This window comes from Helianthus annuus, chromosome 16 (assembly GCF_002127325.2).
Source record: "Helianthus annuus cultivar XRQ/B chromosome 16, HanXRQr2.0-SUNRISE, whole genome shotgun sequence".
Classification (NCBI taxonomy): domain Eukaryota; kingdom Viridiplantae; phylum Streptophyta; class Magnoliopsida; order Asterales; family Asteraceae; genus Helianthus; species Helianthus annuus.
Window position 1 is genome coordinate 167,124,446 of NC_035448.2, and position 17,520 is coordinate 167,141,965.

Genomic DNA, 17,520 nt, shown 5'->3' on the forward strand with positions numbered 1-17,520 from the left:
GACACAATACTTGGTAAGAGGTTTTGGAGTAATGCTATATTCTAAGTATTACAATTATATGCATTTCATGTATTTTCATTACATTAAGTGTTTCCGACTTCAAATGAACGGGCAAACACGCAAGAGACTTCAGACCATCTTTTGGCTGAATGCGAATTTGCGAAGGAAGTTTAGAGGCGAGTTTGCAGTTGGATAGAAGTTCCAGCCCCTGTCTCTTTTTATTCTGCAAAAAACGTGTTGCAACATGCTTGCGGGGTTGACGGGTCGAAAAGATTAAAGTAGGTTATAAAAACCGATCTTTATGAAGGCGATGTGTCGGATATGGCTCTGTCGGATTGAGAGGATATTATAGTTCATACATGAACTTCAATGCCGGTAGATATTATATGTTTGTGTTAAGCCACCCGCGAAACTCGCGGGATCTTAAACTAGTTATAATAATATATTATTACTTTTTAAATTTTTTTTTGTTTTAATTGTTAAAATATTTTTAAATAAACAGGTAAAAAGACTAAATTACCCTTGTGTGATGTGATTTAATGAAAAAAACTAACTGAGTTAGGCCAAAAGGACAAACCGTGTAGCATTTGGAAACATAAAGTACAAAACTCATCAATTTTAAAGGTAAAGGACACTGCCTGAAATTAGGTATAAAGATAAAGAACAATTCTTGAAATTCACTCTAAATAAAATAGAGTAAATTACGTTTTTGGCCCTTGTGGTTATAACACTTTTACTATATTAGTCCAAAATAAGAATTTTTAACATATCTGCCCCCATGGTCTCTATAACTAACCATTTTGGCCCATAAGTCTAACCATTTCGGTCCCTATGGTCTCTATAACTAACCAAAATTTGGCCCCCATGATCTCTAGACTTAGGGGCCAAAATGGTTAGTTATAGAGACCATAGGGGCAGATATGTTAAAAATTCTTATTTTAAACTAATATAGTAAAAGTGATATAACAAAGGGGCTAAAAACGTAGTTTACTTAATAAAATATAAATTTGTGGACCCAAATAAGTTAGGTTGACCAAACCCAACCCCATCATCTCACACCCACAAAACCCACCATCACCGTCATACAGTCCACCTCCCACCCTTCACCAAATCTGCACCCACTTTCTGTATATTTCAGTCATTAATGGCGTCGATCGTAAGCCACTTACTCAAATCGTTTATTGAATCAATTTAGATATCGATTTGTTGAAATTCCAGTTCCGACCTACAAGATTTCCATGCTTTGGAGACCATCGGAATTGAATACTGGATGCATTTTCACTTGGACTTCGAAAGGTAAGTAATCTGACTTTCTGATTTTTATTTTTATCACGGAAGATGATGTTTGGTATGATTTTTCTAGGGCTTTTTATGAAAAAAAAAAAAAAAAACAAAAGAAAGGTGGGAAGCCCATTTTCTAATATGTGTACAGGTTTAAATCTTTCCAACCAAGCTTGTGGGGCGGCTGCCTCTCGTAAAAAAATAGTGTATATTTAGGCAAAAACCATGCCCCCCCTCTCCCCCAAAGTATGGTTAATCCCTCCTGTTACCGTCTCTATAAATAAATATTGGAGTAAATTACAAGTTTTGTCCTTTATGTTTACGTCAAACGTCAAACTGAGGGCTGTCCTTTTGGCCAAAAGTTTACAGGCGGTCCTTAATCTTTCAAAATCTTGTACGTTTTGTCCTTTAGTCCAAACCTGGTTAGAAATCTTAGTTAAAAACTATCATGTGCAATGCACATGAGGGTATGCCTTCTCCTGCCTCCCCAAAACAATCCACCAAACCAGATCACCAAATCGGAATCTTGAGTTTTATCACCATCTTGCCATCACTAGACGACGATCCGATCATCATGTTCTGATCGTCTTCATCATCCCACTCATCTGTAATCATCTTCTCCATCGATCGGTTAACAGATTGTTCGATTAATCAAGAACAAACAGTGAACAAACCCTAAAGAAGATGAAGTGAAAACCGCAGTGGCGGAAATTAGACTACATGAGAACGAAATGGCTATCGACACACTTCCGTACTCAACCGGCACCGTTGGGAAAGTTATCACCACCGCCACCGACTTCGCCGCCGACGCCACACGCAGTGGAACGGAAAGAATCCGAATTAGAGATGGAGTGTGGGGTTTTTGAGCTGAATTTTGGGGAGGAAACGACGTCGTTGATTCCGTTAACAGATTGAGGTTATGTTTAACTGTTTTGCAGGTGAGTTGAGGGAAATTGACCATCACCTAGCGTCACCAGCACCTGAACCGGCGTTTCATCGGACAACATCCGGGCATCAATCATCATCGATCATCCAACATTTCACATCCATCAACAACATTTTATTAGTCAGTGGTGGTGATACCTAGCGTCGCCGGCACCTGAACCAGCATGATTTGGTGAACGGTGGTGAACATCATCAAAATATGTTGACCATCGTCGGCGACGGTTGAAGTTGAGGGTTGCCCTGGTCTTTGCGGGAGCTCCGGCCTCTGGTTATTCAAGTCCACCGTTGAAAACCATTTGGAAGAAAGTAAAGTTGGTGTTTAGGAACTGTGAAGAAAATGGGTGTTTAGGGTGTTTGAGAAATGCTTATACATAAATGTATTTATTTAATATATTATTTTTTTGAAATTAGTTTTTTATTATAAACATTTATAAAAGACTAAAATCCCCTTTCAAGCTATGCAGTTAATGTGGAAAAATATCGGATATCGGTCAAGGACCGATATATGAGATTTCGGTTATTGCGGTGGGATATCGGTAATTTATAATATGGTGCATATATATATACATATAGAACCTATATAAATTTATATATATAATGTTAAGTTTATATTTTTTATGCATAGATTTGTAAGTTTAAGGACCAAATGTAAACTAGTGAAGATAGAGGGGTTAAATGTTTATATACACAAACTAATAATATGCTTTTTATGTAAAAAAATTACAAGTTTAAAGGACTAAATATAAACTAGTGAAAGATAGAGGGGTTAAATGTTGAAATACTTAAACTTATTAAACCCTAAAAGTCTAACACACACACACGCAGCCGCTACTTTCTCCTTCTCCCCGTCTCGCTGTTTACAGCAGAAATTCCGGCAGAGGCGTCGGAATTAGCCGCCGGAGGTCGCTATACGGTCGATATGTGGTCGATAAGTGCCAACCAATATGTTTCTTCTTCTGTTTTCAGCTTATTTGTCAATTTTCACTTCTTAGTTGGCCCAACCGAGATTCTTGGCGAGACGACCGATATAACATATACAAAATATCGGTGATATATATTATCGGTGACCGAGATATAACCGAGATGACACACCAATATTTTGAGCTAGGGCCGATAACCGAGATATATCGGTGATATAGCACCGATATATCGCCGAGATTAACTGCTTAGCTTTCAAGGCCTGATTTAACCAAAAAAATCTAATTGGGTTTGGCCAAAAGGACATAACGTGCAAGATTTTGAAACATTAAGTACAAAACTTGTCAAGTTTTGCGCCAAAGGACAATGTCTACAAATTGGTGTAAACATAAAAGACAACTTGTAATTTACTCTAAATATTGAGTCCGCCACTGTTACATCTACACCTTATATCCATACACCTCTACCAATCCACCTAAGCTATCAAAAAGAAAGTCCATTTAGGACCCAAGTTGTTGCCCGTGGCTTTCAAGGAAATTATGCTATTATTTACTTTCATTACTTGGGTTATTTTTTTTTAATACTAAAAAATATTAAAAACCAATATTCACAATTTTCAGTAAAATCATTTAGGCTTTTATATGGGAACTGAAAAAGAATTTACTAACCATAAATTAAACCAACTAGAAAAAACATCCTTATATATGTAAATGTTTGTGGGTCGTATAAATGGGGCAGAGGAAAAACCCCTTTGAGTTGAGAAAACTCAAGAAACTCAATGAATAGACCACAAGTTGCCACATGTGACATCACTTTTTTTCTGACATGTAACAACATTGTTAGGAAAGAGAAAGTTGATATGTTACACCTCTTTCGCCCGTGTTTATGTAGATGTAACATCACATTTTACACCATGTTACATAGTTATTAAATACGCTAGGCGCATAGGGCCCGCCTGTCGCCTAGGCGAGAAGCGCAAAAAAAGCGAGGGCCTGAGGAAAAAAAAACGCAATCAAATAAAAACATTAAAAAACAAAGTTAAGAACCGAAAAAAGCCAAATCCTCAAATTCCAAAAGTTTTCAAATATCATAAACCTTAAAAATAAAACCAACATAATTATGAATCACCAAAATATCCCAAAACCAAAACTGTTAAAGACTTGAAAACAATAAAGTTCAGATTTCAAAAAGTAAATAAAATTCAAAACCAAATGTTCTTCAACTTTAAAAATTATTGGAGTCGGAGTCGTCATCCACTGCAATTGCCGGCAAAAATACTTTAATAGAATCGATACACATACCTGTAGTATTTTTTGCCGGCAAAAAGAAAAGCAGAACTGAATGCTGTGGATACGTCTTAGTTTGTTATATAGAGAACATGAATGAATATTGAATACAAAGATAATATATCTCCTAACTTTTTGAAATTCAAAATATCTTTTAAAAATATATATAGAATTGCTGAGATATGATTCTAAAAGATTTTAAATTAGCTGTAAATATAATCTTGTTTTTAAAAGATAGGGTTTTTTTAAAAAAAACACGTTGCTTTTTTTTTATCTAGGAGACAAAAGCGTAGTTTAGTCGCCTAGGCGGACCAGGCGATCGCTTTTAACAACAGAGCCATGTTACATGTAAAATTAGTGTAACAGACAAACTTGTTACATGTCAGTGTGTCGGTCAGAATCTAAAAAAGCAAGAGTTGTTACATGTACTTTGGTCAGTCTGTTACACGTTCAGAATCTAAAAAAGCAAGAGTTGTTACGTGTACTTTGGTCAGTCTGTTACATGTTCAGAAAAATTACTTTATGTAACATTGGATCTCAACCATAAATTTTTTTGATGAATGGTGGAGATTGAGTTTTCAAAGTTGTCTCAACTCAATAAGGTTTTCTTATTATCCTTTCCCTGTATAAGTGTGTGTATACTTATATATGCTAATAATAGTTTATATATGAATTTACCAAAATACCCTTACTTTTGAGTGTAAATTACTAAAAACCTTTCTACTTAACTGACATTTTAGATGGAGTTCGTGTCAGGGGGTTGATTGAAGAAAATGGTGTAGAGGTGTAATGGGGAATATGTGATGAGGATACACGTGTGCATCAATAGATGCGGCCTAATGAATAGCTACCAGACATTTGCTCATTTGCTGGTACTATTCATAAGGTTTGTGTTTTAATAATAGGATAATGTCTAATAGCCACAATTATTTGTTTTTTTAAGAGGTTAGTAGTATCAAAACTTGGTAAACAATCTTATTTATGATTTAAATTCATTTGCAGCTAAGAGAATCAAATAGGTGGTTAATTCAACAAAGTAAAAGATTGTGAAAGTACATAATGTCGACATTTTATTGAGTTTGCGACCTCCTTGACTCCTTGTGTGTGGTTCACATATTTCCCAATTATCTTTCATTTCTTCCCACTTTAAAAAGTTCTTTGCAACCATCCGGTGAAAGCTTCTATAGAAAACATATAATTTTTTAGCATCTGTCAAGCATAAGCATACCTTCAATGGCTTCTTCAAGTTCACACGCTCACAACAAGAACTACGTGTACGATGTGTTTCTTAGCTTCTGTGGTGAAGACACTCGCAAGACCTTCGTTGATCATCTCTATGATGCTCTTGATCGACATGGTATTTGCACGTTCAAGGACGATCAGAAACTCCAGAAAGGAAAAGAGATAAATGATGAGCTCTTACAATCTATTCAAGACTCCAGATGCTACATTATTGTTTTCTCCAAACGCTATGCGTCTTCATCATGGTGCTTAAACGAGCTTTTAAAGATCATGGAGTGTCACAAGACGAACGGGCAGACGGCTTTCCCCGTGTTCTATGATGTGGATCCCTCTGATGTCCGAAAACAAACTGGATCTGTTGGAGAAGCACTTATCGTACATAAAAACAAGAGTGAAGAGATTGGAAAATGGAGAGAGGCTCTTAAAGCAGCAACCAATTTGTCTGGATGGGATGTGAGGAAGACTGCTAACGGGTAATTACCTTTATTATATCTCATGTTCTATTGTCCAATTATTAAAGTAATATTTAGTCTTGTGGAAGGATGAACAATTAAACATGAAATATGTACACTTATTTCACAGTTTGTGCATTATGGACCTGAGAATAGTTATTCATGTGGCTTCGTGAGCATGTTAATTGAATCTTCTTCTCTGATCTACAGGCATGAAGCTCAAGTCATTAAATTAATTGTTGAAAAGGTTTCACTCGAGTTATGGCCCACTAATAGTTATGTCGATGAGAATTTAGTAGGCATGGAACAAAGGATGCAAGATCTCGATAGAAGGTTAGAGATTGGTTTAAGTGATATTCGCATGATAGGCATCAAGGGCATGGGAGGTATAGGGAAGACAACTCTAGCCCGGGCTATTTTTGATAAAATATCCATTAATTTTGAAGGTAAAAGCTTTGTAGAGAATGTGAGGGAAAAAACCTCTAAGTTCGGTTTGGAGAAGTTGCAAGAACAAGTCCTTAGAGATGTATTAAAGGATAAATGCATTAGTGTACAAAATGTTCATGAGGGAAAAAATTTAATGAGAAAGAGGTTGTGTGGTACAAAAGTTCTTGTTGCTCTTGATGATGTGGATCATGAAGGGCAACTTGAGGAATTAGCCGGTGATCCTAATTGGTTCAAGCCGGGAAGTAGAATTATAATTACAACTAGAGATGAGCATGTGCTCAATATATACACAGAGAAGTGGATCTATGATGTCAACCTGTTATCTACTAAGGAAGCGATTCGCCTCTTTAGTAGGCATGCATTTGGGAAAAATATTCCAACTCAAGAGTATGAAAGCCAATCACACGAAGTTGTACGTTATGCTGCTGGTCTCCCCTTAACAATAAAAGTTTTGGGTTCATTTCTTCGTGGTAAAAAGAAGTCTGAATGGAGTGATGCACTAGCCAGACTTGAAAAAATTCCATTGAAGAAAACTCTTGAAATACTAAAAGTAAGCTACGAAAGCCTTGAGGATGATTACAAGAATATATTCCTAGACGTGGCATGCTTCCTCAAAGATTGGGAAGAAGATGATGCAATACGAATGCTTGAAAGCTGCGGATTTCATCCTAGAAATGATTTAAGAGTTCTTGAGAAAAAATCTCTATTAACTTTAAATAAAAGTTCTGGTTCATTCATACAAATGCATGACCATTTAATAGAACTTGGCAAGGATATTGTCCGCCGAGAGCATCCGGATGAGCCCAACAAACATAGCCGGTTATGGATTCAAGAGGAAATCGAACATGTCTTGGCTGGTAACTCGGTAAGAATCCATTTTATTAGTAAGGTAGAGATGAAACTGACAAATTTTTCATTGGTTATAACACAACTTTTATCATCGTTTTTCTTGAATTCCAGGATAACGAAGCAGCAAAATGTATAGACCTAAATATCACTCGTGGTATTTATTTGAAAGGTTTTGGAAATATGAAGAAACTTAGATGCCTTATTGTGAACCATGGAAAGCACAAAGTTTCTCATGACCTTGTGAACCACTTGTGGAAACATGACAAAGGTCGCTCGTATTTTCCAAACTCGTTACAATATCTATATTGGTACGAGTACCCTAATCGGTGTTTACCCAAAACATTTGAAGCAAATAATCTTGTTGCACTTGAAATGCCTTGGAGCAATATCAAACAACTTTGGAAAGGAGAAAAGGTAATATGGTTGATCGATTGTTTTGTATGATTCGTTATATGTATATATTGGCCAGTTATCGCACCAACATACTTTTTTATTTTTTTATTTTTTTTTTGTTCTCTTTACATCTTATAATAATAGGTTATGAAGAAGCTCAAATTCCTTAACTTGAGTTATGCAAAAGAGTTAAGGAGCCTTGACCTGGGGCTGACACCCAATCTTGAGAGGTTACATCTTAAATGTTGTTATAAATTGGTAGCACTTGACGTGCACGATGGATGTCTAAAAAGCCTTGTCTATTTAAACCTAACTGAGTGCAAGGGTTTGGAGTCTATATCTTTTATCAAGCAGATGGAATCTCTTGAGGTTCTTCATCTATGTCATTTAGATCTGAAGGAATTCCCGGATTATATAGTCACAAGGCACACCCGCAATACTTTGCTAGAGTTGAATCTTTCACATAATGAAGATATAAAAGAAGTACCCTCATCAATTGGAAATCTTCATCAGCTTGTCTCCCTAAATCTCGGTTGGTGTAGTAAACTTAGGAGTGTTCCAGGAAGCATTTGTAGGTTACAACATTTGACAACTCTTCACCTTGGATTCACTGCTATAGAGGAATTGCCAGAGGACCTTGGCCAACTGGAATGTTTAGAATACCTTTATTTAAGTAGTACAAAAGTTAAACATATCCCTAGTAGCATTTGTATGTTGAAACATCTCAAAACCCTAATTCTTGGAGTATGTGATGATCTTGAGAAGTTACCTGAGGATGTTGGCCAATTAGAATCTTTGGAGATATTAAATCTAACATTTTGCCATAATTTAAGAAAAATTCCCAACAGCATTTGTAAGTTGAAATGTCTTAGAGAGTTGGATCTTTTTGGATGTTGGGAGCTTAAAAAACTCCCAGACGAACTAGGGAACTTAAAATGTTTACAATTCTTAGATCTAAAACATTGCCGTAAGTTACGAGAAATTCCCAACAGCATTTGTAAGTTGAAATGTCTCAAAGAGTTGAATCTTTTTGGATGTTGGTGGCTTGAAAAACTCCCGGACGAACTAGGAAACTTAAAATGTTTACAATTCTTAGATGTTAGGGAGACCGGCATATCTAAGCTTCTTCCACAGAGCATTTATTCAGTGAAAGGTTTGGAAATCCTTAATTGAAAGGTTTGAAAATTGAGAGATAATTTACGTTGGAAGAAGAAGTGGCAGAGGGCAATTGAAGAGTGAAGCTCACACTGGCTTCACGTCTTCCCCAATTGGGTGTTAAGTTTACAATTATTAAGTGTTTGGGGTACTGGCATAACTCACCTTCCACATAGCATTTATTCAGTGGAAGGTTTGGAAATCCACAATCCCAGCCCCCGCTACAGGTATGTTTCTTCACTAATTACTCCAAAATCACAATTGTTGAATCTGTTTTCTTTTTTTACATTGATTAGTGAAACTGTTGAGGGTTTTTTGAATGTAAATAGTGTAATTTGATTGTAGCTGTGTTGATCATTTTGTTCCATTTGGGCGTGATTTTCAAGGTTTCATCTTTATGTATACCAATTGGACCCCTGAATTCCTAATTATTATGTTGTTTTATTAGTATAGATTCTTATTCGGTATGATTTCAGTCCCAGTTTTAGGGTTTCATCATATATCAAATTTTAATTTGGACATCAAGATGTTTGGCCTTGTAAGTCAAGAATATTTTTGTTCTTTCATTTTCAGAATTATAAAACTATGAAATGTAACCATGAAACAAATTTTAGCACTGAATTTCATCATGTAAATCCCTAACCCGATTCACCCTAATATTGCTACTGGTCAAAAGGTATTGCATTTAAGTCTGCGATTTATCTCCGTTTTCTTGCAAGTTTGGCACCTTGCACGCTCCAATATGCATGTTACAGACGTTTGTGGTGTTCACATATTTCTCAAAACATACATAAATCACATAATTCAATGTTTAAATTAATGCAGCTGAAGTCAGCTTTTTGTTCTTTACTAGAAAATGTGATTTTTTTCATGCAGATATTGATGAAACTCTTTGTGACTCAGATCCTCTCCATAGGACTCACTATGCCTTCTGTGATATGCTCCAAGAGGTATTTTCTTCAACCATTTGGTTTCTGTTTTATCATTTTGAAAATCTTATTAAAGTATACAAATATCTTGAATGATCATACTTAGAGAGCATTTGATTTTCGTTTTTATAGATAGGGTTTAACGGCAAGCATAATGAAGAGCTTTGGAGTGCTCTTCTTTCTGATTGGGAGCTTGAAAAGGCCATGAAATTCATAGTTGACCAGGAAGCTTTGTTTAGAAGGTAATTTGCGTCATGATGTAAACGCTATTTTATCACCTCTTTGACTTTTGAGGTCAAATATTACTCTCTAAATCTAGAATCCATATGTAGTGTACTCAGTTTTCCTTCCTATTCTAGATTGTCAGATTTGAGATTGGGGCTACTGAAATGTTATACATATGTTCGTTTTGTTTTTGCTTATAAAATTGATTTGTATTAAAGTCATAAGCAGGATACTTACGGACTTCTGGGCTAATCAAACATACAAGTGTCCAATTCAAGCGCCCAACCAACCCGACAAAAATGAGACCGGCCCACCCTTTAATGGTACGGTACTCAGGTTTAGTACGGTTTGAAATGTGGCTAGCTTGTGTTAACCAGCAAACACGTTTTTCTCCACTTATTTAAAAGAGTAAATTACGTTTTTGGCCCCTGTGGTTATATCATTTTTACTATATTAATCCAAAATAAGAATTTTTAACATATCTGCCCCCATGGTCTCTATAACTAACCATTTTGGCCCCTAAGTCTAACCATTTTGGCCCCCATGGTCTCTATAACTAACCATTTTGGCCCCCATGATCTCTAGACTTAGGGGGCAAAATGGTTAGTTATAGAGACCATGGGAGCAAATATGTTAAAAATTCTTATTTTGGGCTAATATAGTAAAAGTGATATAACCACAGGGGCCAAAAACGTAATTTTCTCTATTTAAAATAATCAGTATTTTATATATGATTACAAAAACAGTTCTATTACAATATTAATCTAAATCATCAAATAAAATAGTTTAGGAGATTGTATGCGTTAAATAGACGTGTTTTTTTGACTTTCAACTATTTAGACCTTTTCTGCCAATTTGACCCGTTTCCCTTTTATATATGTTTTTATTTGACCCATCTAAACCTATATGATGTACCACAACACAACACCATTTGACTTGTTCATAAGTTGATGAGTAAAAACTAGCACCTCTACTAATAGTCTAATATTCGTGTTGCCAGATAATGTACATGTTGACTTGTAAGGTCAACTAGTTTTAAGCGTCATCACTGTATTAATACAAAATGGAATAAGACAAGTCCACTTTGTTTAATATGAGAATGTGAGAAATTTGACCCCAAAAGTCAAAGTTCATGCAACAGAATCACCTTTCTATGTGCAGAAATGAAAAAGATAAACAACCACAATCCTTCAAAGTTTCTTCCTTTTTCATGTGATTTTTTCCGATGTAACCTTTTTTTTTTGTAGTTCATGTAATCTTTTATGTGTTTTGTTGCCTAGGATTCTTTTCTGGAATTGAAGAAACCAATAGAGCCGGAATAGTTGCTGTTGGTATGACTACTGGAAAACCTGAACATATGCTACTAGATGCTATCGCTGGTTATCAAGGATTATAACAAACCTATGTTATGGGAATATGTACACAAGAGATAGCACAACAAAAGCTTTGTAGATTTGTTGGTTGTTCAAATCACATTGAATAACCAGTTCTTTCACTAAATTGCATTATTTCTCAAAACAATTTCATTCATGTGATTTCCTTTTGGAAAATGTGTACATATAATTGACGTTTTGATTTTATAATTCTTTTAAAAAAGTTGATTGATAATTTTCTATAAAGACAGGAATTTTGTGGGTGCCACTTAACATTGTCGATCCATTTGATGTTGCTTTAGGATAATTAGTTTCATGATGAGATAGAATGTAATTTTCACTACAGAGATTGTTTGTTAAAATAAGAAAGTGTTTATTTGAAACTGAATTCAAAAGGTTATTCTAGAACAATTCTGAATATTGGAAAAGCAGTTTTGAGTTTAAACAGATTGTTAATTGTTATGGTTCTCGCTATTGATGAGTGAAGAACACATTAGCAACAAAGCAAGTCAACGGGAAGTCTGGACGTCGATTGAGAGGTCAGTTGTGACTAAATCTGCTCCCAAACTCATTGAAGGGGAGGTCGATGGTCATGCTATGAGTATGATAGACGCAAGTGTATTTGGATTAATACTAAACCAAAACCGAGTTAGCTTGTGACGCTCGTTCTTTTCTACATGGAATATCTACTACAAGACCCTTGTATATTATCTTAAACAACCAGCATGTTCTCTCTTTGTATTAATTATATAACACACACATTATTCATGGGTTTTTCCGGCCCTACAAAACAAGTGACGATGCATGTAAAAGCCCACTCATATGTACAAAAGGCCCAAATATTAAAATAACTTTAGAAACCATTCAAATAAAAGTTTTGTTTCTTTATCGCTAATGACAAATAAACCTGTTGGCAGAATCACAGAACTGGAAAATAATCAACTGCTCTCAGTTTATAGGTTATTATCATGTGGTAAGATATAAATATTCTGCATATTTCGTTTATCAAAATGAATTCTAAAGTTGATTGCTATCGATGTAAAGGGGTGTTCATCGGTTCGGTACTTTGGTTTGAAGGTTTTTTCAATGGAAACTGAAAACCGATTCAGGTAGTTCAATACCAAACCAAAACCGAATTCGAATTTTGTTCATTTGAATTTTAACAATATAATAATTATTTGTTGTTGGATTGGGTTGAGCTAATTGGCTAAATAAAATTAGAATAATCTTGTAACTGAATTGCGCTAAAAGACAAAACTTAAATAAATGTATTTCTTATTCGGTTTGAACTAAATTCAGATTTTTTGGAACCGAAAACCCATTTCAGATTTGGTTTAAAGTCAAAATGAACATGCAATTCGGTTCAATTTTAAACGTGATTTGCTTGGTTTGGTTTTCAATTCTATATGTAGCTCTCTTTTAGGGGTTAAAAGGTAGGACCAATAGAAGCAAGATTTGAACGTGAGAGCTCGTGGGTGGAAATCAAGTGTTTACCAATGGGTACATGCCATTGGGGTTGGTGTCCACTGACAAGGCAAAAAGTGTGAGGTTTTAGGCTCAAGTCTAATAAGAAACAATAAATTTGTCATTAAAAAAACCAATGGTACATGGAGCCGTTATGTTTGCGAGTTAAAAAAAAAACCAATGGTATATATAGCCTAGGGGTGTGCACGGTTCGGTTCGGTTATTAGCGTTATCCGTAACCGAAGTCATCGGTTAATCGGTTCGGTTAATTCGGTTAATTTGTCGGGTTTCGGTTCGGTTCGGTTAATTTTCGGTTAATAACCAATTCAAACAAGGCTAAATTTTTTGCTTAGAAATATATGTAATGGAGATATAAAAAACATGAAATCAACGTTTTGAAAACCGGACCGGACCGGCCGGTCCGGCCGATTTAACCGGAGACCGGTGGTGCTGGCGGTCCGGTCATGCCCTTTAATCCGTTTGTGCAGCAACCGGCCGGCCGGACCGGTGGCCGGCGGTCGAACCGCGGAACCTGACTAGGCGATCAAGCCGGAGATGATGAGAATAACGATGCTAAGCTTGGTCTTCGCCGGAAGAGAGTCGGAGATGAGGGGAGGTGGTGATGATCCGAACAATTTTCGTGTTTTCAGTCGGCGACTGCTTCCATGTATAGAAGAAAAGTAGAAAACTGAAAATGTAGGTACTCCATGCTTCCATGCTTCGTGTTTCCGGTCGGCGACTGCTTCCATGTAAGCACACTTCAATACGTTTAAAGAGAGAAATCCAGATGTAATATACTAGAAAACTTAATGTAGGTACTCCATGTATAGAAGAAAAGTAGAAAACTAAAAATGGGTTTCTTGGGAATGAATATGGTAGAAAGGTGCAGGAAAGTTAGGGACTTAGGCTGTTAATGAGCCGAGCCAAGGCGAGCTAGGCCAAGCTCGGGCTCGGCTCGATTATAAACCGAGCTGGCTCGGCTCGGCTCGGATTTGAAACCGAGCTGAAAATCTAAGCTCGGGCTCGGCTTGGTTTTAAACCGAGCTAGCTCGGTTCGGCTTGGTTTGGCTCGATTTTATAAAAAAAAAAACTAATATATACCTCTTAAAATTTAATAGCCTAAAATATTATTCAATAATTTAAAAGAATATATTCAAAATAAGTTCAACCTAATATAATTCAAACCAAAATCAAGTTTAACAACGCAAAATAAGTTTTAATTTCAATAAAATACAATATTAGTTCATTAGTATAGTAATCAGTCTTCAAATATGCCATAAATATCAAATTACAAACCTATACACATGTAAATAATAATCAGTTTTTTTTTTTGTAATATGATATAATGTATATAAAATTAAAACTTATTATAAGTAAATAATTCGAGCTAAACCGAGCCAAGCTACAAAGCAAACCGAACCGAGCCAGCTCGTCTCGTTACGAGCCGAGCCGAGCTAGGCTCACTTTCTAACCGAGCCGAGCCGGCTCGGCTCACTTTTAAACCGAGCCAAATCGAGCGAGCTTTTTTCCGAGCTAAATCCGAACGAGCTTCGAGCGAGCTCCGAGCCGCGAGTTTTTTGAACACCTGTAAGGAAAATAAATTGAAAAGTATGATAAAATCTTTTGAAATCTTATCAAGATTCTCCTTTACAAAAAAAAATTATATTTATATTTATTTTTTTCTAATATTTTTAGATATTATATTTTTTTTGTTCTATTAAAAATATTACCTGGTTCTCAAATCCGGTCCGATCGATTCGACCGGTCTGACCAGTGGACCGGCGGGATGTCCGGTTCAATGCCCGGTCCGGTTTTAAAAACATTGCATGAAATAGATTTATAAATACATGAAATGTATGTATAAATAAATGAAATAAAGGTATAAATGCATGAATAGATGTTTAAATTCTGAAACGCCCACTTTTTACTTTTGACAATAACATAAAGTTCATACAAATGTTTGGAAAAAATTTTGACATGACCCATTCGAAAAGTGAACATTTTCCTGCTTTTTAACGAAACCATTCAAGATACATTCTATGACACTATTCAAAATAAAGTTTAACCTCAAACTACTACCATCATCCTAATAACTAGTTTAACATTTGCTACACAAAAGGACGTTTCGACCCATTCAAAAGAAACAACTTGAACCGGAAGCGTATTAAGGTCAACGTCGTGTGTGCTCGGTCCGGGTGCGCCGCATCAAGCAATAGATTTACCTAACATTCATAACAACAACATTGTTAGTTCATAATACATAGTAATTTAAAATCCTTTAAATTACCTATCATTGTTCGACCCGTTAACATAACATGTTACCTTATTAGCATCTTTACTTCCATTTGAAACATCCAACTTATCACCTTTCGACCCATTCGTAATGAATCGCTACATAACATGCTTTCCAATATATTTACATCCTTTGACCCGTTATGAACATTTACAACAATCCATAGTACCAAATACCACTACTCGTAAAATTACATTTAAGATAAACAAAGCTCATATGAACTTACAAATTTACATTCTACACATATTACTTGTAAATCCTAAACACACCCATCTATACATGTAAATTGTATACACATAATTATCCACACTTACGTGTTCATAGTCATACTCTCCTATGAGTCCCAATTGCTTACTTACAATTATACCCATACCTACGCGTATAACTACTTATTTCATCTTTATGCATAATATCATCACGTAAGATTCTTTCTTACCTACACTTAATAGAAACTATTTCTTAACTACTTTCGACTCATTTACCGTAAACTTACCTTATTACTTCCATTGTCTCATACTTTCTCACACGTTTCACAATAATCATCATACTACAATACATTTTACATCTAAAGTGTAAGTCCGGGATTCACTTACCTTGCGTATCCGTATTTGCGTTCGCTTACTTGATTGAGTCTTCTTAGCCCGTTGGACTTCAACGCTCCCATCCATCTTGACATGATTCCTATACACTCATGTCATTACATTCATATTCTTATTAGCATATATGCTCATACATATGAACAACCATATCAAATTCACATTTAACATACGACCTACATAAAGCATACTCAACATCATTAATTAATTCATTTAAACAAGGATGAAACATACTCGACGTCATCCCTAGATAATCTTCATATGAACTATATCTATTCACCCATTATTTGCATACAATTTCACTTATTATTGTCTTTTAGACATTTCATCAAACACTTGGTGTGCGTACTACTTCCTAAGCATAATGTACAAGTATTTCATGCTTTTCTTCCTAGTTCTTGTTTCCAATCATCCAAAATACAATTAGCACTTAAATTTCATACCAAGTTCAACCTAACTAGCAAGGATTAATCACATGCAACACAATATATCAGCAATTTGAACAAAGATTGGACATGGGTGACATATCCATGTCGCCATCTTCACCATCAATGGTGGGTTTCACTTCCAAACATCAAATTACTCAAAATCGTTCATAATCTAAGTTTTATTTGCTGATTCTAACACTCCCACATGCCTAATTTCGTATGAAATCAAAGATATATCACATACCCATACTTGCAAGATCATTAAATCAAAAGCTATGACTTACCACATGTTCAGCAAGCCTTGATGATCATATATTAGGGTTCATGCATCGGGTTTGAGCTGAATTCCCCTTCCAATTTTGAAGATTTTTGAGGAGTTAGGGTTCTTCCCTCCTTTCCTTGTTCCTGGTCGACATACACAAAACCCAGAATTGGGTTTTTCCTTTTTCCCTCATGTTTTTAATTAAACATCTTTCAACTTGTTCATATTTAACCCCTATAGTTTTGTTCATTATCTTGTTTGGTCACAAGGAAATTCATTCCATGTAATTGAAGTTACATTTAACTAAATTAAGCAACTTGGTTATCTCATATCATACCCTAGCACAAGGGAATAACCGGGTTTTAAATTACCAAACCCATTTTTGGGGTGTTACAAATTCATACATCTATCTCTTATATTAAAGCAAAATAAGTGTTGACCAATTGACCTTGATGTGGCATATGTCTTTGGCCAGAGAATTCAGTGATTGAGCGGCAAATCTTTTTTCCTCATTCCTCCACCATTTGTGAAACCGCCTAAATATGATCTTCTATATGGAAACCCTCTTCAATTCTCAATCAGTTGAAATCTTCTCCAACACGTCGTCTCTTCAATCAATCCTTAAAACCCTAATTTCACTTTCATCACTGCCTCTACCACTCTCTATTTTTCTTCTTGCCTTCCCCATGGATGATGAAGTCCAGATTATTCACATGGCTTCTCAAAACCATTATTTTGATTCCACGCCGCTATGCTCTCAACAATCCCTTCAATAGCGGCTACACGAGAGGATTCCTGATTCCAGTCAAATCAAGCAATGACGTTCAACGAGCCGTGAATGGAGCCGAGTATCAGCTTCGTTAAAGCTCTCAGGTTTGATTTCAATTTTAGGTTAATTTGATTTCTCATTTGTGTTTTATTTTAGATCTGGTTGTTTCGATTTTGCATTTCTTTTTCACCATGATATTGAATAAAACCATTT

At 35.6% G+C, this 17,520-nt stretch overlaps 1 protein-coding gene and 1 long non-coding RNA gene across 7 annotated transcripts; one reads left to right on the forward strand and one right to left on the reverse strand.

Annotated features, from left to right (window-relative positions):
- Window positions 1–1,048: 1,048 nt before the first annotated feature.
- LOC110904694 (disease resistance protein RUN1) lies at window positions 1,049–11,617 on the forward strand. Of its 6 annotated transcripts, none has more exons than XM_022150537.2 (8): window positions 1,049–1,296; window positions 5,433–6,145; window positions 6,335–7,436; window positions 7,532–7,834; window positions 7,958–9,195; window positions 9,845–9,918; window positions 10,030–10,139; window positions 11,403–11,617. In XM_022150537.2, exons 2-5 carry the CDS (start codon window positions 5,664–5,666, stop codon window positions 8,984–8,986), a joined length of 2,916 nt encoding a protein of 971 aa, XP_022006229.1. In that variant the 5' UTR covers window positions 1,049–1,296; window positions 5,433–5,663; the 3' UTR covers window positions 8,987–9,195; window positions 9,845–9,918; window positions 10,030–10,139; window positions 11,403–11,617. The 6 variants fall into 6 exon arrangements, with proteins under 6 accessions (XP_022006229.1, XP_035840748.1, XP_035840747.1 ...); XM_035984855.1 differs by lacking the exon at window positions 11,403–11,617 and adding an exon at window positions 10,341–10,605; XM_035984854.1 differs by lacking the exon at window positions 11,403–11,617 and adding an exon at window positions 5,187–5,316 and having other exon boundaries at window positions 10,030–10,308.
- A 3,242-nt stretch (window positions 11,618–14,859) lies between these two features.
- On the reverse strand, window positions 14,860–16,703 carry LOC110906196. The gene is made up of 3 exons (XR_002573738.2): window positions 16,561–16,703; window positions 15,846–15,933; window positions 14,860–15,181 (listed from the first exon to the last, which is right to left on the reverse strand). It is a non-coding gene; the product is annotated as an uncharacterized LOC110906196 (long non-coding RNA).
- Window positions 16,704–17,520: the final 817 nt, after the last annotated feature.